We start from the raw sequence: 21,269 nt of genomic DNA, 5'->3' as shown, positions 1-21,269 counted from the left end.
GTAATTTTGTGGCTGAATGCCATCATACTTTACACATTGAAGGTGTAGCAAGGTTGATCGGCTAATTGGGTTCCTAGCCTCAGAATCATATCAGAGCCCTTGACTCCAATGCATCCTGGAGGCTAGGAGCCCCAATCAGCTAACTGCGTTGCTATCTGCTGATGCAGGGGGAGCCTGGGATCATGATCTTGGGCTCCCTCTGCAGCAGCAATATGGCATGATTGGGATCTGATCCCCGATTCCACAGTTGTGCCTCCTGCCATGCATGTATAAGCATGGCAAAAGGCATGATTGTTGGGATCACAGGTCAGATCCCATCACACCCTTAACTGATTGTCTGCCAGGGGCCTAAGTACTATATGCTGTAGAACCTCAGCACTGTTTCTTCAATTTATGCCATGTCTATCTTAATCCAACAATGATAAAACATACAGAGATAAGCACAAAGAAATCCTGCCATTCTCCCCAAGGTCTAATTTAGAGATTACCCACCCTATCCTCATAAAAACACAGACCATTTCCCTTTTTAGTAATCTTCCAGAGCTACCACATTTAAATTCTCTCTAGCACCTAGGGGAATTAAAGAAAACCAATGTTCCAGTGGTGCCCTTGAAGATATGAGGCAACTGTTAGCTCTATCCCACTGCTCTTGCATGGAGTGGCAAAAAGAGGAAAGAACTAGATGCTGGCTGGGTTTGTGATGAGTCTACCTTTGGCTTGGTGAACTGTGTTGTGTGTAAAGACCACACTGTTTTTTGTGCATACCTATTGCCAGGTTTTTTTCCTTCCAAGGAGTTTAGATGTTGCTCAAGAGTCTCCATGAGACTGCTGGGAGCCTTGAAATAGAAAGAGAAACCATGGTGTACATTTTCTTCTTAGATGCATGACATGATTGGATCCTTAAGGTTATCAGATCAATTTAATTTCTTTCCTGAACTATTATTAACCAATTATCTGCATGCTTATGAATCCACACCTTGTGTAAAAGAAAGTGCATTTCCATGCTAGAAATAAATCAATGCAAGAAAGCAATTTTGTTTGAATTACTGAAGTACATATTCACAAAAATTATAGTGATCTTTTTTCTTTACTAGGTAGCACTCTAAGCTGAAGAGTATGCTCATCATGCTTTGAGACCATGTGTTTTTTACATTAAACAGCAGCATGGGCATCCAGAGGTTACATTTAAAAAACTAAAAACTAAAAAAACCTCTCACAGTGCAAACTCTTATTCATTTGAGTTCCTGGTCACATTAGCTTTTAGCTAAATCATTCCCAATCTTCATTTGTGACCAATTGCTCAAGTTGCAATATTAATTAATAAACAAAAAGAAAGAGTATAAATTGAGAAACACTCTGGCTTCATTATATTTTTAAAATACACTTTTTAAAATCTGACCACTTTCATGTAAAATCATTAAGTTTTACAGTTCTTGACTGCTCCTAAATTAGTAAAAAGTAAATAAAATAAGTCTAATTTAAATTAGCTGAAGTTAGGCAGCTACACATCTTTGGAAACAAAGTTATGCTTTTTTTTGGGTAAACTATTTTATTGGGGGAAGGGTAGGAAAGAAAAAATAATTTTGTAGCCAGGTAAAATCCCTAGGTATGCACTTGCTGTTGTTACAATGGTGATTAAAAGGAGAGAAAGAAAGAAAAAACAAACAAGTGACACCATCCTTAGGTACACTAGTATTAAAAAAAATGGTGCCCAGATAAGTAGATTTTCATAAGATCAACAAACAAAGAGGAAACCCTTTAAAGCTATAATAGTAAAGAACAACAGTATTTTATTAGAGTTACCGGTTCATCAATGGTACAGTCTTTAAAAGGGGAATTTTCATTATCAGTGTCTTTCAGATCAACCAGAACTCTTGACAGCAATACCTAAGGTGTTTTTCATAAATAATGTCTTTAATCTTACTAGAAGTACACACATTAAATATCAAAGTCAATTTGTCATGCTTGACACCAATATTGAATGGCTATTGCCAATATATGCACATTTACTGAGTAATTCTGGAGTGTCCAACTAAAAAAAAAAAAAATTCAGGACACGTTTACAGTGTATTACCAACTTAAAGTGGGAAATTTAGTAGGTAACTTAAGCTACATGAATTATTACAAGATCTACATAATAAATTCCTGTTATAACAATCTAGCTAGCATATAACAGTTGGTATTTAGAGTTCTTTAAAAATTACGTAACATAACTCCAACAAAGACTACAAAACATGAAGCATTTGGCCTTACATCACTTTCCCATTAAAATCAGTCATTGAGTTTAATATTCAAACAACAAGTAAGCTGAGTGATACTTTAGAGGTATTCAAACATTTAGTGTTGCATGTATATTTTCCCATACTCACCCATGCTCTCATACATAACCTCATTAAAGGAATAAAGTTCCTAGAACTTACCAGTAGTGAGAATACAGGACCCCAAAAATTTAAGGCTTGCCTCCTTCCTGCTCATGTCTTTGTTACAAGGTATTTAGCAGAATTCACAGATTCACTAGAATCTGACAGGGCTGCACCACGAGCGCTTCTGCTATGGGCTTGAACTGGCAACTTCTGGACTTCAATGACACACTTTATTACCTACACCAACCCCAACCTTCTCCCCCTCTCCATAAAGGTTTACTAAAAAAGCAAAAAGGACTTAAACTTTACATATTTGTTTTTGTCTAAGCCATTCATTGGTGGTACATAGCAATACATTTTATGGCCATGGAGAACAATGAGGAAGCATTTTAGATTTTGTGGCACAGTGGGTGTATCTACATGAGCGAGTAACATGATGAAAAGCTATGGTACAGTTTGCACTGGAGTCAGCTTCTCCTGGATGCAGTGTTTACATATTTGCCCAGGACTGCAGCAGTTAGAGCCAAGGCAGAGCAGCCCTGGGCTGGCAGGGGACCTGGGGAATCATCCCTAGGCTCCAGGTGGTGGCATTTGGTGGTGCTGGGGCATGAGGGTACTACAGTGCAGAGTTAGCCGGCAAGCAGCTCCCGCACTTTAGCACCCTCATGCCCCAGCCAGTCCCTGCCATAGTCTACACATCTAAGGACTCCACCATAAGATCGTACTGCCCCCAATAGTATTATCTTACAGTGGATTTAATTAATGTGCCTCACCCTAATACCGGCACACATGTAGACTACGACACTTTACTGCAGAGCTAATTAGTCTATTCCACAGTAAAGCATGTGTGTGGCTACACCCAGTGTTTACTTATCAATGCTTCCCAGTAACATTTCCATTTTCTATCTACAGACATTTTCTATTTCTAGTTTCTATTAGATTATCTTTGAGAATAATTTAAACTTGCCAATTTACAATCCACAGTATATGTACTGCCCTAGCTTTTTAAAGGTAAAACAAGAAAGTATTTATCTAGCCAAAGCAGACTATTTTAGTCCTGAACCTACTTGTGTAGGAGTCCCAAGATTTCAGAAGGGTTTCTCTCTCACATTGAAAATGTGTTGACAATAAAGATCTAACAGCATCCTACCAGCACTCACTTACTATTTAGGAATTTTTGAGACTTTTAAAAATATATCCAAAGCTACCTTGGTTACTGAATAGTGAGCATAATAAACCCCACCAAATCTTGGGGATCGGGGGATGTTCATGGAGTGTCAGGTAGATTTTCTTGCGTTTGCTGTACTGATATGGCGTGTTTGGTCTCAGTAAAAAGCCAATGTCATACTGTATCTATTTCTGTCACTTATCACTGCATAGATTACATTATGCTGTCTGTATATACCTTTTGACATTGTTTTGGACATGGTTTAGTAAAAGGAGCCAAGGAAAGCACACTTAAGGAAAAGGTAATAGGCAAAACTGTTAAGTATCTCTTGCCATTGTGCTCTGGAACAAGGGCAATTACCACTCCCAATCACAGACAGAAGGGGTCACCAGTGGGATGGGCATGCAAGTTATGCTTGTAATGGGGAAAAAAATTGCACAATAGCAGAAAGGTGCTCTACATACCATGAAGAGGCAAGAAAAATCTGGAGAATCGTATGACCTGTGAGTAATTAGGACCATGATGAATGGGGAAGGTGGGGGCTGGATTGAAGGTATTTTAAGGGCTATCTGTGAGATGTCTTCAGGCTACCCACAGGCTTTAGAGGAGTCCAGGTCCCCAGCAGTCAGGGCTGGTAGGATCAGCATGAAGGCTGACCTCTGAAAGTAATGGCAGGTCTCTCTGAAGAACTAGGTAGTAGTCAGATGCTAAATTTGTCAGAGGCTAAATTTGTCTTTTTGTTTTGTTTTCAAACTTATGGAACAGTTGCTTTTGTATAATTCTTTTCTCCTATATAAAAAGCCTTCTGCTGTTTTAACTCTTTACTGCAGGCAATCAAAAAGGAGACATCTCTGGGCAAATGGTATTTCAAGCTCACCAGGGGACCTATTTTTTTCTTCACACCCCAAAGGGAAGCCACTTGTAACTTGCAGAAATTCCCCTGCTCCAGCCATGAGGCCAAGTAAAAGGGAGTGGAGTACAGGTTTGTGGGGATAAGGAGGTATCCCAGGGTAAACCTCAATCTGTTCCTTGGTACAAGCAATGGGACAGTGAAGAGAAACGCAAAGCTCAGAGGGTACCCTGCAGACAAGTTTGTCATAGTGAGACTCATCTTTGGTGGGACCTTGGTAATAGGGTTCCTTCCCTCCCCCACTGCCACTCAAATCTTCCTTAGCAGTCCCCCTCCAGACAAGAAGCACTGCATTATTAGTTGTCCAGTAAATAACACTCAAATTCCCTAGCAACTAAAAACACCCATTTCAATTTCTAGTGACTTATTTCTGAACCCAAGTAATTAAAAAGCCAAAACCAAGCTACAGAAAGAGTTCAAACTCTCAGGTTTGATGCTTTCCAATTCTAGAAACAGATACCAAGTTGAATGGTGGTTAGTAATGTGGGCATACAAGTGACAATGAATGAGTCAGAGTGACTTCATTAATCCCAGAGTGCTAAAAAAACAGCAAAACTCACCAAGTATTTATTCCCAGTGTCCCTAAATCCTCAAGTAAGAAGTCCCAAAGGATTGTAAAGAGTTAGTAAGGCCCTCATTTTAAGCAGGAAAAAGAGGAGGGCCTACAAAGTTTAGACCAGTCAGCCTACCTTTGATAATGGTGAAGAGTTATTACAGAAAACTAAGATTTATTTGTAAATATCTGAAGTGATCATCAGCAGCCAACATGGATATCAAAAAAATTGGTTTATCATGAGCTGTTAATGAATCTAATTAGGTAGCTGATTTGGTGGATAAGGAGATACAGTAGACATAAAAATAAACCTAGTCTTTAGTAAGCGTTCTGATAGTCCTACATTATTATACCTTAAGAGAACTACCATTATAGGAGAGGCTGTTCCAGGGAGGTGGGGCACAATTAGGGAGACCGCCCTGGGCCCCGCTCTTTGGGGGACCCAATGAAGCAGCGGTGGCATGGAGCTGGGCGGAGCGATGGCTCTGCATCCAGCCACTTGCTACCCGCCCCCCTCCTGCTACTACCACTGCTGCCAATGGTGGTGGCAGCTTCTTCAGGTCCAGGGTCCTGCATGGGCTGACTTGGTCCAGGCCCCACACCCTGCTCAGGTCACCTCTGATTATAGGAATATATGAAGCAGTTGAATAATCACAAGCAAACTATTAAATGGACTGATGTCAGACTTGTAAGCAGGGTTCTATAAGGTGTATTCTGGATCCAGTTCTTTTTAACACTTCATTAATGACTTACATGTAGGGATAGAAAGCATACTGACTAGACATGAAACTAGGAGGGATTGTTAAGATTTTGGAGGGCAAGATTAAATTCTGAAGGCATCCTGATAAAATCAGAGAACTATCTATGAATAAAAATAATGAAATTTAAACACACAGGAAAGAAAAAAGGCAAATGCACTTATCCAGAATGGGGGAATAGCTGGCTTTGCAGTAGTGCTTCTGAGAAGGATCAACAGGTACAATGGATCACAAATTCCACATAACCTTGCTGCTTCAAGCACTTGCTTATCTCATGACAACTTGGGGTAACATTAATAGAAGTACTGTATGCAAGTCATGGGAAGCGATAGTACTACTACTTGGCTCCAACGTGTCTGCAGCTATCCAGTTAAAGCCATATTTTAAGAAGGATTATAGAAACTGGTGCGACTCCAGAGGCAAAACAGAGATAAGGGGTTGTAATGTAAGCTATGATAGACTGCAGGAGGGAAGGGGGAGAATAAAAAGAAACAGAGAGATAGTTTGCTTTATAGAAAAGGAGATGGGAAGGGATGGGGAGAGAAAACTGTTCTCATTCTCCCATGGGAAAAAGGGAAAAAGTGTGCAATAATGAGAGTTTGTATTACAGCAAAAAGTATTTCAGGCTAGTTTAAAAAAAAAAAATATATATATATATACTTCCCAACTAGAAGAACAGAACAATGGAACAAGTTTTAGAATCTTCTTCACTGAAGGTTTGCAAGAAGAGAGGCTGGCCAGGAATCTGGCTGGGATTGTTTAGGAATAGCAAACTCTGCAGTCTGTGCAAGGGGTTGATAAAGGTTTCTGTTATCACAGGGAGGGACATTGGGCAGGTGCTCTCTCAAGAGTTTCCTCTTCCTATGCTAGTCCAACTGGTAGTCTCTGTGCCCATGTACTCAACTTGAACATCTTTGGAACCAGATGTCAGGCAAAAGGTGAATGGGTAACCCTGACTTACAGCCTGCACTTTGTTAGAGATGGTCGAGATCTGGCATGCTGCCTTTTTACAACTTTGGCTCTGCATGTTCAGTGCTGCTGGACAAGGCGTTCACATAGTCTCGGCTTTCTAGAAGGCTTCAGAAGCTTAACAACACTGAGGAACATATTCAAAATGAGTGCTCTTCAATGCTGGGGCTTCCAATGAACTCTAGAAGACATAGCTTAGCTTAGGCTCCTGCCATAAAAAAGGCTAATTCAAGAGCAATACATTTAAAACAGTATGAATCTAAACGGAGTTTTAACTAGTAGACTAACTGGAATAAATAATAAAAAAAACCAAACAAACTCTATATTCTACCGAAGACCCAATTATAAATAATTGCTTGCAGACGATAGGAATATGTTGTTCCTCACAATCTATTAGCAAGCCTTTTTGTATCCATATAAATATTTAATTACTGCCGAGTTTGGTTGAACTTTGTGCCATTGGCAAGGGGCAATATTAAATTGGAAATCTAAAAGATGGTATTAAACTGTTCTATTTTCAATAATGAAAGTTGCATGTAAAGCTCAACATATAAAAGGCAGTAAAAAAAAAAATCAAGCTGAAAATATTTAATGATACTATTAAATATCTTTAACATGTCACAATAATGTTTTCCGTTATGGTAAGGTGGTTAGCCCCACCAAAAGCATTTGGGCCACCTAACCATCAGTATTAAAGAAAAGAAGGAAAAAAAATAAAACAACTTACTGATTTCAGTCAGACTAGAGATATGATAACAGTTACTTTTAATATACCCTTATTTAGCAGCCCTAATCTTTTCTGCATCTCTGGACCAAACTGTTGGAGGTGATATTTTGTAATAGACAGAAAGCAAAAGCTGTTTAGTGCTAAATGTACATACTGTAATTATGATCTCAGCTTCCGGACTCTATTTGCATTTGCAAAAGAAAGACAAATGGGGAGCACTTTTTTGTTATCTAGTGACTAATTTTAAGTCCATGAATCGAGATGAAATTGGTCTACTGGGATCAAGTGACAGGCTAAGATCAGTCTACCCAAGAGGTTGATAGACTGTAAGTTCCTTCTTTTTGCATTTGAAAAACATTTCAAAGGTTTACACTACAAGGTTCCCTGTGAACTATCAGACTTCTGTATGGTGCTGTTTTAGTTTAGCCCTCACTATAGGAGTTTAAAAGCAACGTGCAAGAAAACTTACTTGCGTGAGATCAGGAATATCGCCTTTGTCGATTCCAATTTGCTGTGGATAAAATAATAATAATAATAATAATAATAATTAAAAATAGATCAGAGAAGCCAGTATTCATACATCTCAACAGACATCTAGATGTTATTAAAATCATGACAGTTTCTTTTTCAGCTATATTGCCCATGAGAAATTTTATTTTTAAAAATGAAGAGTTTAGTACATTTACAGAAATCATCCCACCATCCTCAAAATACTGCAGCACTCCTTTCACAAAGAAAGGAGTCCAAGGGAGTTGCATTAGCTAGCTAGAGTAGGAGCCACACAAGGGCTAACTGAATGAAGATCTTAAAGGTTTTACAGAAGTAGTGAAGGAGGTCCTGAATAGGTTAAGCCTCTTTAGCTTATCAGACATCTTTCTGTTTTCCTACTTCCCAGCTTTTTTGCATGTGCATGGGGCAGGACATGCAATTCTTGGATTGAGGATTAGGTTCCTATCACAGCTTGCTTATCAGCACAGGGGAAGCCTGAGATCATGATTATGGGCTCTCCCTGTACCAGCAAGTTAAAATCCAAGTGCTGACAATTAACTTTGTTTGTTGGGACTAGGGTTCAAACCAGAATCTGAAAAATCATCAAAATCCCAACTGAAGGTTCAGCTCTGACTTGTGGGGTACGGAAACCCTGGCATCAGGTTGCTGCAGTCCAATCCTGGGGACGCCACAGCCCCTGGGGCCAAGTTAAAACCCTGTGTGCCACTTATCTGGGTAGCAAACTGAGTTCTAAAGATCCTGGTGCACAGGAACCCTGGGATAGCCGTGTCCCTGGCCCTTGGGCGGTCTCATGCTGGATCCTGACATGAAGCTGAGCATCATGATCTGTCATGGGCTAGCCTCAATTGGCCACACATTCAACTTAAGGTGCAAGGTAACATGCCACAAAGTTGTTGTACATTTTGTGTATCAACTTTATTCACTAACTGTATTATCACACCCTAAAATTGACTTTAAGATGTGGCTGGGTTACTATTTATGATGTGATTAACGTGTTCACCGAGTCTTAAATGTAGCACACGAGTGAGAGCGAGAGTGAATATTCAATAACTGCTAGCATCTTATCCCTGTGATCTTGTTGCCCACAACCTTTGGCTTGTTTTAAAAACATCTGCTCATTGTTTTGAGGGTGAGGTCTTTCAAGATACTTGAAGATACTTGCTTGGTCTGACAAATATCATCTCCCTTCCTAAACCCACTACTTAAAAGAAAGATTACAACAGCTTTTAAAAAAAACGAGTGCATGTAACAGGAGGTTTTTATTACGGACTGTCATGCTTACTTGTCTGCTCCTAAAGACCCTTGCACTACATGCTTATCTGCAGGTATCATAAAATCATAGAAAAATCAGGGTTGGAAGGGACTTCCGGCAGTCATCTAGTCCAACCTCCTGCTCAAAGTAGGACCATCCCCAACTAGATCATTCCAGCCAGGGCTGTCGAGCCGAGTCTTAAAAGCCTCCAAAGATGGAGATTCCACCACTTCTCTAGGTAACCCGTTCCACTGCTTCACCACCTTCTGACTGAGAAAGTTTTTGCTAATATCCAACCTAAACTTCCCGTGTTGTAACCTGAGACCATTGCTCCTTGTTCTGTCATCTGCCACCACAGAGAACTGCATTGTATCCGTATAAACAGTATTTTCCAGTTCTCAGTTCTACACCCTCTCCAGGCTTCCATTCAAAGTCACATTAACTAGCAGCATGTACTTGAGTGGCTATACCATAAGCAGCAGGATAACTACGGTGGGTGACTGAGGTAGCTGTCCTGGGTGCTGACTTGGTGGGGCAGAAAGAAGGCTGAAACTACAGCTGCACAATTGTGCCACTGGTGTGCAGGCAACTGCAAGTTGCTGCTGTCCGAGGAACATAGCCATATTGTTACACATCTGATGAAAGTCAAGTCACCATGGAAAAATGGACTACTAGCTCACATCAACCCACTAATGCTTCCATTAGTGCACAAGAGCAGTGGAACCTGGGAGCTACCAGCTTTTTGGTGCTAGGGAAGACAACTGTAATGAGAACCAAATGGAATTCCACTTATAGCCATCACAAGGCAAGTCATTACCCATTGATAGCAGCCTTGCTTTTGTGATCATCCTGTGTATGTATGAATTATCCAAAGCCTATTTTAGTTTTAGACTTTAAATCAATTACACACAGAGATATTAGAATGTAATGTTAAAAGAAATACCTCTTGTCAGTAGTATTTCTGAATACTGAAACTGCCTTATGAGGAGGTAAAAAGTTAAATAATTGCACCTCAGCTCTTGCCCACAATTTACTGCGTGTTATACCCAGTTGATTGTTTTTGTTCCACTTTTGTACATGGCATAGTAATTAATATTGGGGACACTTCATAACTAGATTCTGAGGATTCATTTTGGATGGGAAAAGTTAATGTAGCATTGATAGAAGTCTAAAAAATTATCCCAGACTTCTACCTAACCACTTACTCAGTTTATCCAGGACTAATGGTTCTAGACATATGCAGTAGAACTGTCAATAGTTCAGGTGTGTATCTCAGCACCTCAGGCTCAAGTCTCTTTGAATTCACAGACTAGCTGTCCCTGTACCCAAGAGGTCCAGTTTGGCTGGCTGGTTCTGAGCACACCCAACACAGTACAATACTGCTTCTATCAAAATTAATCAACCACGGCTGTTTTGACTCGGAAACATTGCCTAGGTGATTAAAGTACTCATGCAGAAAATGTGAGATCCTTTAAAACACTCCTCAGCATAAGCACTCAAATCAACTTCTCTTATGCTGCCAGGAGAAAATGTCCTAACCACCTGGAGATGGGATGGAGAATGCCTGCCTATCTGTTAAGCGGAGCCAATATGCAGAGAGAAATGTAACAGTCTGCATGCAGTTAAAAGGTAACCCAACTAGTACCCTTAGGGGGTGAAGTAAGCAGAGTCCTCAGTTCTGGTCCCCGTTAGAGACTGCTTATTCATTGTCATTTAAAAACCAAGTGGAATTAGGTAAAAAAATGCATTAACACTACTGGATCGGACTGGAACCCAGATCTCCCCTCCACCAGTAACTGTCCTCATCTCTTGTCTACAGGCTCAGGCTTCCTTGTGCTTGTATCCATCTAGCTTCAAAGGTCTTATTCCTTTCTGTACAATGATCCAGCTTTCAATGGGAGGTGGATAATCACCTTCTAACCCTGATTTACTTCCCCCTCATTCATCATACTGGTGTTTGAGGCTCACTATAGAGAAATTCAGGTGCTTAAAATCAGTCCATTACAATTCAACTCCTGGAGTCTGGCCTCTAAAATGTTAGGTGCAAAGATATGAAGTTCCTTCGTGGATGTAGATAATCAGGGTTTGTTTTTTTTTTTTTTAAATAAAATTAAGGTTTTTAATGCAACTATTAGTTTGATATGGAGAAAAAGTTACCTCACACTCCTATGCCCTCCCCTCTTCAGATGTTTAGCACTTAGGACTAAAAATTACTTACCTCTGCAACTTTAAGAAATTCAGATACTCTCGTCATTCTAGTCAGAAATCGTTTGTAAATTTCAAGAGCATCTTTACATTGTCCTTTTTTCATTTCAAAGAATTTCTCTAGAGGAAATATCAAATAAGCAATTAGAACTACAGCTACAATAATACCGTATATGAACTGACTTAATTAGCTGAAAGCATCATTTAAAAATACACACACACACACAAATAGCCACATTATAGTGATTGTGCACACTATCAAGGCTTCTCTCCAATCTCATTCATTTAGGTATGCAGCGATTTAAAAAACTATAGATGACACTATTAAGTTAAATTAGTGCATTTTGTATAAATATTTGCTTCTCTACTTAATCTTTTGTAAGATTTTTACAGTACATTTCTTAGCCATTTGAACATGTTAGGAAGCTTTTTATGATCAGAGCAATAGGATTTCAGTTGCTGATACAGTATTCTTAAGTTTCTCATAAAAGCCATTGTGAAAGATTTAATTTTGTAGTTGGTTTAAAAGCCCTTGTTCACCACAATACTAAGTGTTTTAAATTTACCCTTTTAACCAAAAACACCCAACAAAAGAAAAGCTTTTAGAGAAGTGGTATAAGTACAGGTACAAAGTGTTTCAAGCATACTATAGACAACTCTGTAAAAGTTGATCTCTAGCAATAAAGTGCATTCTTTGGATTTAGTAATTTTCTGTTTCCTTTGCATTTTCACCCAGTTCTTTTTGGATGGGGTTCTTATAGGTTTCTTTAGCCTGAAGAGACATTATTGGAAAAAACCTAATGAATAGCTCACGAAGGCTTATTAAGAGTGCATAGAGACATTAAATACAATGTCTCAAAAAAGAGAAAGTTATCTGAAGCTAACAATTCTGCAATACTTTTATTCAAGTGAAGGAGTTAAAAAAAAAAGGGGTGTACAAAGCGGGCAGTATTTGATTTGGATTTGGCCTGATGATTCAGGAGACAGTGATTCAATTAGCTGATTTGGATCACTGTCCTGATTCAGATTCAGCTGAATTGAAGATTCAATTCTTATTCTGAAAAATCAGCAATTCAGCCATAGACACAGCTTTATATGTTTTTTTCTATATACCTTGAGGTACCAGGCGCAACTCGTGAATACTGAGATGTGGGGCAGATGGAGTCCCACAGGAGCACGGGCAGGGGTCCCCCGTGTGCTCGACAGCAGATCTAGAAGTAGACCAGAAGTACTTCTGGTCCACTTCTGAGTCTGCTGCCAAGCACGTGGGGGACCACCCCCCCGCCACGCTCCCGTGGGATGCTCCATCTGCCCCACCCTCTCAGTGTTTGCAAGCTGTGCCTGGTACCTCAAGGTACGCAGAAAAACAAACAAACTAACAAACAAACATATAAAGCTGCGTCTCAGGCCGAATCATCAAATCTCTCCAAATCGATTCGATTTGGAGAGATTAATGGGTCTCCTGATTAGATTTGGCTGCCGAATCTCCTCCAAATCAAATCAGCAACCAAAGCTTCACACAGCCCTATTAAAAAATACCCACCCAACTGTTTTAGTAATGCTTGTTAAGCCTTCTGCATTTTGTATCTGCTCAATAAGCTGGTAAAAGTAAGTACCAATTAAGTCATTCTGTCAGTTTCAGCCAAATCATCATAAAAAGGCCTGCCTTTTGAGAGGCCACCTGTCACGCATGATTTTACCTCCATACAATTCCACTCAACACAATGAACTTTATTTTGCAAGCTTGGAAAAATATGAATATACTGTTTTAAGGAGGTAAAAAAAACTCAGCACTGTTATACTCTACTAACAATATTTCAACTACTTGCTGCTTTAATTGCAGCCAAGTTTTGCTTTGGGTTCATTGTACAGAACAAGTAACTGCCAAGTTCCAGTATCTCAGTAATTTATCCAATAACTTTTATCCTTTGAAAGGAAACGCCCGATTTCCACCAAGACTCCAACAGTAGCATCACAAACCTTTAGTCTATGAAGCCTCAGACATTTTATTTTATTGCTTTTAGAAGTCAAGTAGTTTCTTTAGAAACCTGTGTCAAGACTCAAGTGCTTCTAGTTTAACCTTAATTAATATCCAATGAACATATGACAAGTCTTCTTAGAATCCAGTGATTTCCAAGTTCCTAATTCATTCTTTTACAATCCAGCCAAAAGTGAGAGATCAATAGCTTTTCCATGAAGTGCTTTAGAACTATAAGCCTAGGGAAGAACAATGTGCACCTAGCACCAGACAATTCCCCCAAAATTTCCATATATGCCCACCCACCTCATATTTACTCAAATGAGACAAGGTTTTTTTCCCCACAAAATTGGCACGTAGAAAACAGCCCCATATCATATAATCACATACGAGGAACCTCACTAAATGGTGGCTATCATTAAACTGCTGCCAAAAGCAGCACGTACTCAACAATGGAAACCAGCTATGAAACTGATTAAATACAGCCAACACTAAACTTGACTATAAAACACACAGCCCACATTGGGCAAGCATGCTGATGGGAACCTGCCACAAGGCTACATTAGTGCAGCCCATCTGAATAAGATATATAGTGAGCATGTCTACACATGAGCTTTAATGCACAATAACCTAATTAACTGCATATTAAAGAGTCATGTAAAAAAACTGAACATATTAAAGCATCATGCAATTATGATAATGCACATTAAAATGGGCTACTGTGCATTAAGCATCACTTAAAAGCTGTGCACTGAGTCAGCCAGTTACTGCATAGTTCTTTAGTACCTCACACTGGAAATATTAAGTTTAATGTGCATTAGAAAAAGTGCCTTAATGCACGTGTAGATGCAGTGACCAGTGAGCACAGTCCTCCTCAGTAATGACTTTTTTCTAGTCATGGTAAGCCACTATGCTGCATAATTTCAACTTCCCCTTCACTCCCACAGCTGAGCTACACCTTTCTTTCCTCATTTCTAATGATTCCCGTTTCTTCACCAGCCTTAAATTTCTGACAAACATCATCAAATGGAACCACAAACAGTTCACCCAGAATCCTTTTGTTACCCCTCAACAAAGAATTCATGTGCTAATTAGCCCCTCCCCCCACAACTCATGACTGGAACCAAGTATTCTTGTCCTTGAATCCTCAAAAAATTAATATGCAGATCAAGTGCAGGACAACCTGGTTCGATTTTACCTCATGGAGAGTGGGGCCACACTAAATCATATGCGGCAGGCTGAGAAAGGGGGATGGGGAAAACATCTGGAATACACATGCACACACAGCTGGTTCTGAGCTGTGGAGTCACCACAGCACAAAATGCTGTTGACTGTGATGGAGGCCAGCTCAATGAACTATATGGTAAATGACAAGTCCTTGACTTCAGACTAATAACCTATAACTGGGTACCAAAGTGCTGCCTAAAAGTGTGTTTATGGAGTACCTGTACTAAATCTGCAGTAGTTCCCTACAAACGTAACATGTATCAATTTTGAATGTACTAAGTGTATGGGTTCTATATGCAAATTGCTACAGCCATATTTAATTTTAAGGTCATTGTTTTCAAACTTCCCCTCACTTCCATGGATTTAGGGAGAGCAGGGTCCTACAGTAAGGAGATGGGGAAGGGACTGCTGGAGAGGGGGAACAGAGAGGAAAGGGGCTACTTGACCCCACCCAGATTCTCCCCACCTTTCTGTAGCAGCAGAAAAGGGACAAATTTAAGGCAAACCTCCAATAATTAGATTTTATATCTGGAATATTATAGCAAGTTTATAAATTTTCCATATATAGAATCTAATTATTGGAGGGCCACCTTATAATCATGATTGTTTTCTCTTTCAACAAATACCAGGTGTGTATATAAGTTTCTTGTGTGATCAAATGGCAGACTGCTCTGTCAAGCATGTATGTTCTTGAAGAACAACCCAAAATTGATGGAGCATTCTACACATTTTGAGAAGTGTCAGTAGTCTTAGTCTTCCGTACATTATTTTAATTAATACAAGTCACTTGTCCAGTCATTAAGTTTCTTTAATTTTATTTCCCTCATTAAGTTTCTATCTCGTCCAGTAAGCAAAGACCTCATACATGCTAGATAAGTCTTCCCGATTAGAGGCTGTTGTAAGACTTCTTTACTTCTTCAGGAGAAGAAAGGATTCTGCTTAAAGTTTAAACTTTAAATTAGATCTTAAACAACTTACCTAGTAAGTTAATGACTCCATCGTTGTAGCAAGCAAAAAGCTTAATAAGATCTTTAAAGAGAAGCATAAATGCAGCATTTATGACACCATTTGTCAGTTCATTTGGATGAACCTACACACAAATAAAACTCCAGTTATTTCAATTGATCTGTGCACCTTCTCCCCAGTATGCTTTAATTTGATTTGCTGAAACATTTTGCTAAGAAACAATAAGTTGTGCAGACTAGCTATCTTTGAATTCTTAGAAAGTTCTTACTTTTATTTTATTTAATGGAATTAAATTCACATCTGTTTCATCATTTTAGTAGTTAAGTTATATGCTTCTCATCTTTCCCTTGTCTGTTAGGGAAATGTTAGTTGCCACTGCCTCAAGCTAACCTGGTTAGCTTGAGGTCTTCAGGGAAGCATCTCAGAGATTAACTCATTCAGAAATGGATAACCTTTTGTAGGCAACAGCCTGCTTCGTTAGATACTATGAATGGACTGACATCTGCTAAAATAAGTTGCTGCTTATAAAAAGTTGCTCCTTACAGAAGTCTGAACAAGTTAGTCTGCCACCCTGCCCTATTTCTTGTCTTGTGGCCAAACCCGATAACATGTTTGTTCTGTTTACAACTCTACTCCATTCCAAGAGCTCATAAAATTTTTCTCCCAGCTGTGCAGTTGGTCCAGCAATAGGTATGAAAAAAATTTCCCCAAAACCCCACCTCCTCTCTTATACATACTTGATATCATTTAAAGACCTGCGACTGGAAAAAGACATTACATATTAGCTCCAACTTTCCAAAAGTATTATGTCTACAGAGCTAAAATGTAAGACCCCTTGTCTAGTTATATACCACAAATCCTCAGGATTGCAAATCCTGATAGCTAACACAGCTCCTCCCTTCCAAAAACAACAACAAACGCAAACCAAAAAACAGCCGGCACAGAATCTGCACACCCAACATCCACTTTGAGCCTAGTAACAGAACATGGCTTGTGGAGTTAGAAGGGACGGGGCACTTAAACACTTTGTTTATTGAATGTAGGAATGGGGCACTTGCATGTTCACTAGCTACTACTTACAACTTAAAAGCAATTCCATAGCTACAGAGCAATGTACTCAGCTGTTACAATGATGAAACAATTGGTTACTCACTAAGGAGTCTCATAGGCACACGTTCATTTAAGGACCATGACGGAACATGCAAAAGTCTAGTATCCATCGGCAAATTATGCTGTCAGAGATTTTGATACATGTATTAGAAGCTAATGCTCAAGAACAGACTCTCTCTTCAGAATTCTAGAAATAAGTGATTCATGAATATGCTGAATACAGCTAGTATACTAAAAGGCATAAAAAGCTGAAATACTTCTGTAGTAAGGCCCAGGTAGTTGATTGTTTTTAAGGGGAATGTCTGAAAAAGCATTCCCAGTTGAGCACCTTGCTGAAAAGCATGCATCTTGTTGAAAACAAGCAAGTATGCACTGCTACTTGCCACACATTGGAATCTCAGGAATCAAGGGGCACCAATAGATAAGTAATGCAGCTGCTCCAAGGTGCTGGAATGCCAACGTGTCAGAGCAGACTCAGTTAATTGAGACTGCTGGAGTGTGGCAATTACCATACTCCAGCAGCCTCCTGTGTCTTGTGCATCACAGGGGTGCTTGAACTAAAGTTCATTGAATGAGCTTTAGTTCAAGCAGGCCCACCACCATTTGTAAGTGTGGGGACACTGATACAGGAGATGTGGTGGAACTTTAATTAAAGCAGCTCTCAGAATGCCCAAAGGTTTGGGCTTCCTAGCCAGAGTTAGGGAGGAAGTGGACTTCAACTTCTGTCTTTTTTTTTTTTTTTTTTTTTTTTTTTTTTTTTTTTTTTTTTCAAAATCATATTGTACTGCTCTCTTTTTTTTTTTTTTTTTTTTTTTTTTTTTTTTTTTTTTTTTTTTTTTTTTTTTTTTTTTTTTTTTTTTTTTTTTTTTTTTTTTTTTTTTTTTTTTTTTTTTTTTTTTTTTTTTTTTTTTTTTTTTTTTTTTTTTTTTTTTTTTTTTTTTTTTTTTTTTTTTTTTTTTTTTTTTTTTTTTTTTTTTTTTTTTTTTTTTTTTTTTTTTTTTTTTTTTTTTTTTTTTTTTTTTTTTTTTTTTTTTTTTTTTTTTTTTTTTTTTTTTTTTTTTTTTTTTTTTTTTTTTTTTTTTTTTTTTTTTTTTTTTTTTTTTTTTTTTTTTTTTTTTTTTTTTTTTTTTTTTTTTTTTTTTTTTTTTTTTTTTTTTTTTTTTTTTTTTTTTTTTTTTTTTTTTTTTTTTTTTTTTTTTTTTTTTTTTTTTTTTTTTTTTTTTTTTTTTTTTTTTTTTTTTTTTTTTTTTTTTTTTTTTTTTTTTTTTTTTTTTTTTTTTTTTTTTTTTTTTTTTTTTTTTTTTTTTTTTTTTTTTTTTTTTTTTTTTTTTTTTTTTTTTTTTTTTTTTTTTTTTTTTTTTTTTTTTTTTTTTTTTTTTTTTTTTTTTTTTTTTTTTTTTTTTTTTTTTTTTTTTTTTTTTTTTTTTTTTTTTTTTTTTTTTTTTTTTTTTTTTTTTTTTTTTTTTTTTTTTTTTTTTTTTTTTTTTTTTTTTTTTTTTTTTTTTTTTTTTTTTTTTTTTTTTCAAAATCTTCTTGTACTGCTCTACCCCAGCCATGCCCTCTCTCCTTGTTTAAAAAGCAGCAGAGAATTAGTAGAAAAACTAAAACATTACATTTATTTTTCTACAGTGAGAGAACAGTTCAGAGAGTCTTAACCTTACTGTGATACCAAACACAAACCTGGTAAGTACCCCATCGTATATTTGCAAACTCTTCCTTACATACTGAACTGCTACTGCCATGAGAACCAAAAATGTGAGGCATCTTGACTTCAAACTGCAGATGCAAAAATGAGATGCATGCTTTTTAATCACTATAAGACTTAAAATCCTACCTCAAAGTGCTTAGGAGTGGAATTTTAGATTTTTTTTTTTTAATTTTAGCCCATAAATACTATGATTGTGAACTCTTAGGCTGCTTGCTTGCAGACATTAAAAAGGTGCTTTACCAGAAGCAGCAGCATGGTATTACTTTGACCTGTCTCCACAGCATCTGCATAGACTGGGCACTTCAGCAAGGCTTTTCGGCATCTCTCTCTAAAGCTGAGTAAATCAGCTATTAGATAAAAATGCCAAAAAAGCCACACTAAAGCACCCAATCTATACAGACATTGGGCAAGCTGGGTCCGACACAATGATTCTTCTGGGCATGTGCTGGGATTGGCGCGGGAGCACGTAGTTAAAATAAAGCACTTAAAAAAATTTTTTTTTTTAAATGTTTGCAAACAGCCAATGTCTTGAAAGTAGAAACAGGCTTTAGCAAGATTTTTTTCAAAATACTTTTATGTTGACAGTCTTCAATAAAAGCAACAAATTTTACACCCCTCATGTTACAGATACATATGCTTATGTCCAAGGGTGAACAAATAGTCTAAATACTTACATCAAATTCAAGTAGTGCATCAATTTGTCCCTGCAATATTGGCATACTTTTTAGCAGCTTTTCTGGAGCCATTGTTCTCATTACACCATCAGCTCTGAAAGAACATACCTTAAATTACCAAGCAATTTCCATCAGGTGCCCAAAATATTAAGTAGTTCAGATATATGTGGAAGGAAAAGTTATTGTTGACTAGTTCAAGAGGAATGAGCACTTTGTAAAAAGTTAGAATAAAAAGCACACACATTTGATGTACAATTAAGTAGCTTAGTCACTACAACCTTGAAGCACTGGGAGCCATAAGCAAGCAATTATCAAGATGCATCAAGACTAGTTTGGATGTTTCTACCCTCAGAGCTTGTTCCTAGGGATAAAGATTCCATGGGGGGGACTGGAATCCAGAAGTCTGTCTGGGAGACAGAGCAGTACAAGCATCCTTGCAGCCACCCACTTCTTGTTCTCCATGCCTTTGCCAGACCAGGAGAGGACCAGATCAGAAAAAAAAAAAGAGGGCTAGGCAGCAGAGCAAGCTGCCAACCCGTTCCACAGACCTGGCAGTCACTAGGCTAGAGAAGAGGCAGGGAGCACAGGGGGATGGACCAGGAAGGGAATGGAGCAAGGATGAATGCCTATAAATTGCAGGAAACTCACAAGGGAGATATTCCAAGTGTTAACCTGGACAATTTCTCCTCAGTGGGACATGTTTACTCCAGAACACTTGAATATTTGTATGACCCTAGTTTCTACTGAGGTGCAAAACAATGCCTTAAAGAATACCATTTCAAGTTAGGAGCTAGGACCATTTAAAAATCAGGCCATTCTGCACAGTTAATGCCACTAGAAAACAAAGCAAAGCATCAAGGCTACTGAAGGAGAGAACACAGAAAAAACATTTTAATGGTTTAAGAGGCAATCAAGCTAGACACACAGGTCTAGCCAATGAATACACCCTGGGGAATTATGCAATTATGTGCCCATGCAATTTTACACATCAAACCTATGGCACTGCATAATTTAACCTGGGTGGGCTCTGTGCCTCAACTTCTGTGGGGCTTCTGGCACTCCAGCTGGGAGCCCCATATGGAAGTACAGAGCACAATGGCACTTAATTGAACAGCTGGTGAGTGGGGATGGGAGCTCATACCTGCAGGAAGAGGGGTGGGTGTGGGGTTTCTGGGAGGGTGTGGGCCCCTGCCACACTTCCTAGTAGCGGCAGCAGTAGGCAGGCCCTTAAAGGTGCTTATGGCTGCAATAGGCAGAACCCTCCGTGCATAAGTCCCAGGAACAGTATGGAGCCTGCCTGGCTCAGCCTGCTGGCACATGCCTTCAAGCAGACCGGGTAGGCTCCATGCCAGCACCTGGGGCTCATGGCACTGCAGGTGGGAGCCATGTGTCATTGGGCCAGGCCAGGCCAGGCCAGCTCTATGCCTCTATGTGGGGCTTCCAGCACTCCAGTGGGAAGCTGCACGTGAAGGCACAGAGCCCACCCAGCTCCATGGTGTGTGACTCTGTGTCTCCATGTGTGGCTTTCTGCTGGAGTTCTGGCAGCCCCACGTGGAATACTGGAGCTTGCCTGGCCCACTGGTGCACAGCTCCCACCTGCAGTGCCACTAGTCACACTGGCTGGCATGCAGACAGCCCAGTTTGGTTTGAAGGCAGATGCTAGTAGTCTGGGTTGGGCCAGCTTTGTGTTGTCACGTGCAGCCCCTGGGACTCAGCTGAAGCTGCATAGCAGGGGATCTCTGCCTGCCACAGGCTTGAGTGCCTCAAGGGCTTGTTGCCAGCTGCTGCTGCAAGCAAGGGCTGTGCACCATGGGGGGGATGAACATGTGGCAGGGGGCCCACACCCACCCAGATAGAGTTTTTGCACAGTTAAAGAATAAAAGATGAAATGTAAATCAATCAATCAAACTAATTTGCATAATTTTGAATTTCTGTGCATGGTTCCTGTCACAACCCAAAGTTGTGGATTTTTTGATTGTGTGCGCTTCGGCACCGCTAAATTATGTTCCCGCCGAATTGCAGCTCTTTTGCACGACGGAGTGTTCTGTTGTTATAGAGAACCCACGTGCAGAAAAGTGTTTCCCGCCGTTTGTAGCCTTCTTTGCATTGTGCATTTCTCTTGCATTATAGTGATGCACGCTGCAAAGGAGTTCCCGCCATTTGTATTAAGATTTGAGCCACATTATTGGCC

The 21,269-nt window shown here is 38.9% G+C and overlaps 1 protein-coding gene across 4 annotated transcripts in view; it reads right to left on the bottom strand.

The window, feature by feature from the left end:
• SNAP91 (synaptosome associated protein 91) overlaps positions 1 to 21,269 on the bottom strand; it is a 142,994-nt gene that overhangs the window by 71,663 nt on the left and 50,062 nt on the right. For 2 of the 4 annotated variants that reach the window (XM_006033526.3, XM_025215312.1), the window contains exons 5-9: positions 19,079 to 19,172; positions 15,599 to 15,710; positions 11,429 to 11,535; positions 7,918 to 7,959; positions 766 to 836 (exon numbers count right to left, since the gene is read on the bottom strand). In XM_006033526.3, coding sequence (XP_006033588.1) covers positions 766 to 836; positions 7,918 to 7,959; positions 11,429 to 11,535; positions 15,599 to 15,710; positions 19,079 to 19,172 — 426 coding nt within the window. Of the gene's footprint in view, positions 1 to 765; positions 837 to 1,803; positions 1,888 to 7,917; positions 7,960 to 11,428; positions 11,536 to 15,598; positions 15,711 to 18,376; positions 18,473 to 19,078; positions 19,173 to 21,269 lie in introns of all 4 variants that reach the window. The other 2 variants (XM_025215311.1, XM_006033520.3) reach the window with 2 other exon arrangements.

The sequence above is a fragment of the Alligator sinensis genome, unplaced genomic scaffold (genome assembly GCF_000455745.1).
Source record: "Alligator sinensis unplaced genomic scaffold, ASM45574v1 scaffold180_1, whole genome shotgun sequence".
Lineage (NCBI taxonomy): Eukaryota > Metazoa > Chordata > Crocodylia > Alligatoridae > Alligator > Alligator sinensis.
This window is presented reverse-complemented; position numbering and strand designations above follow the sequence as displayed.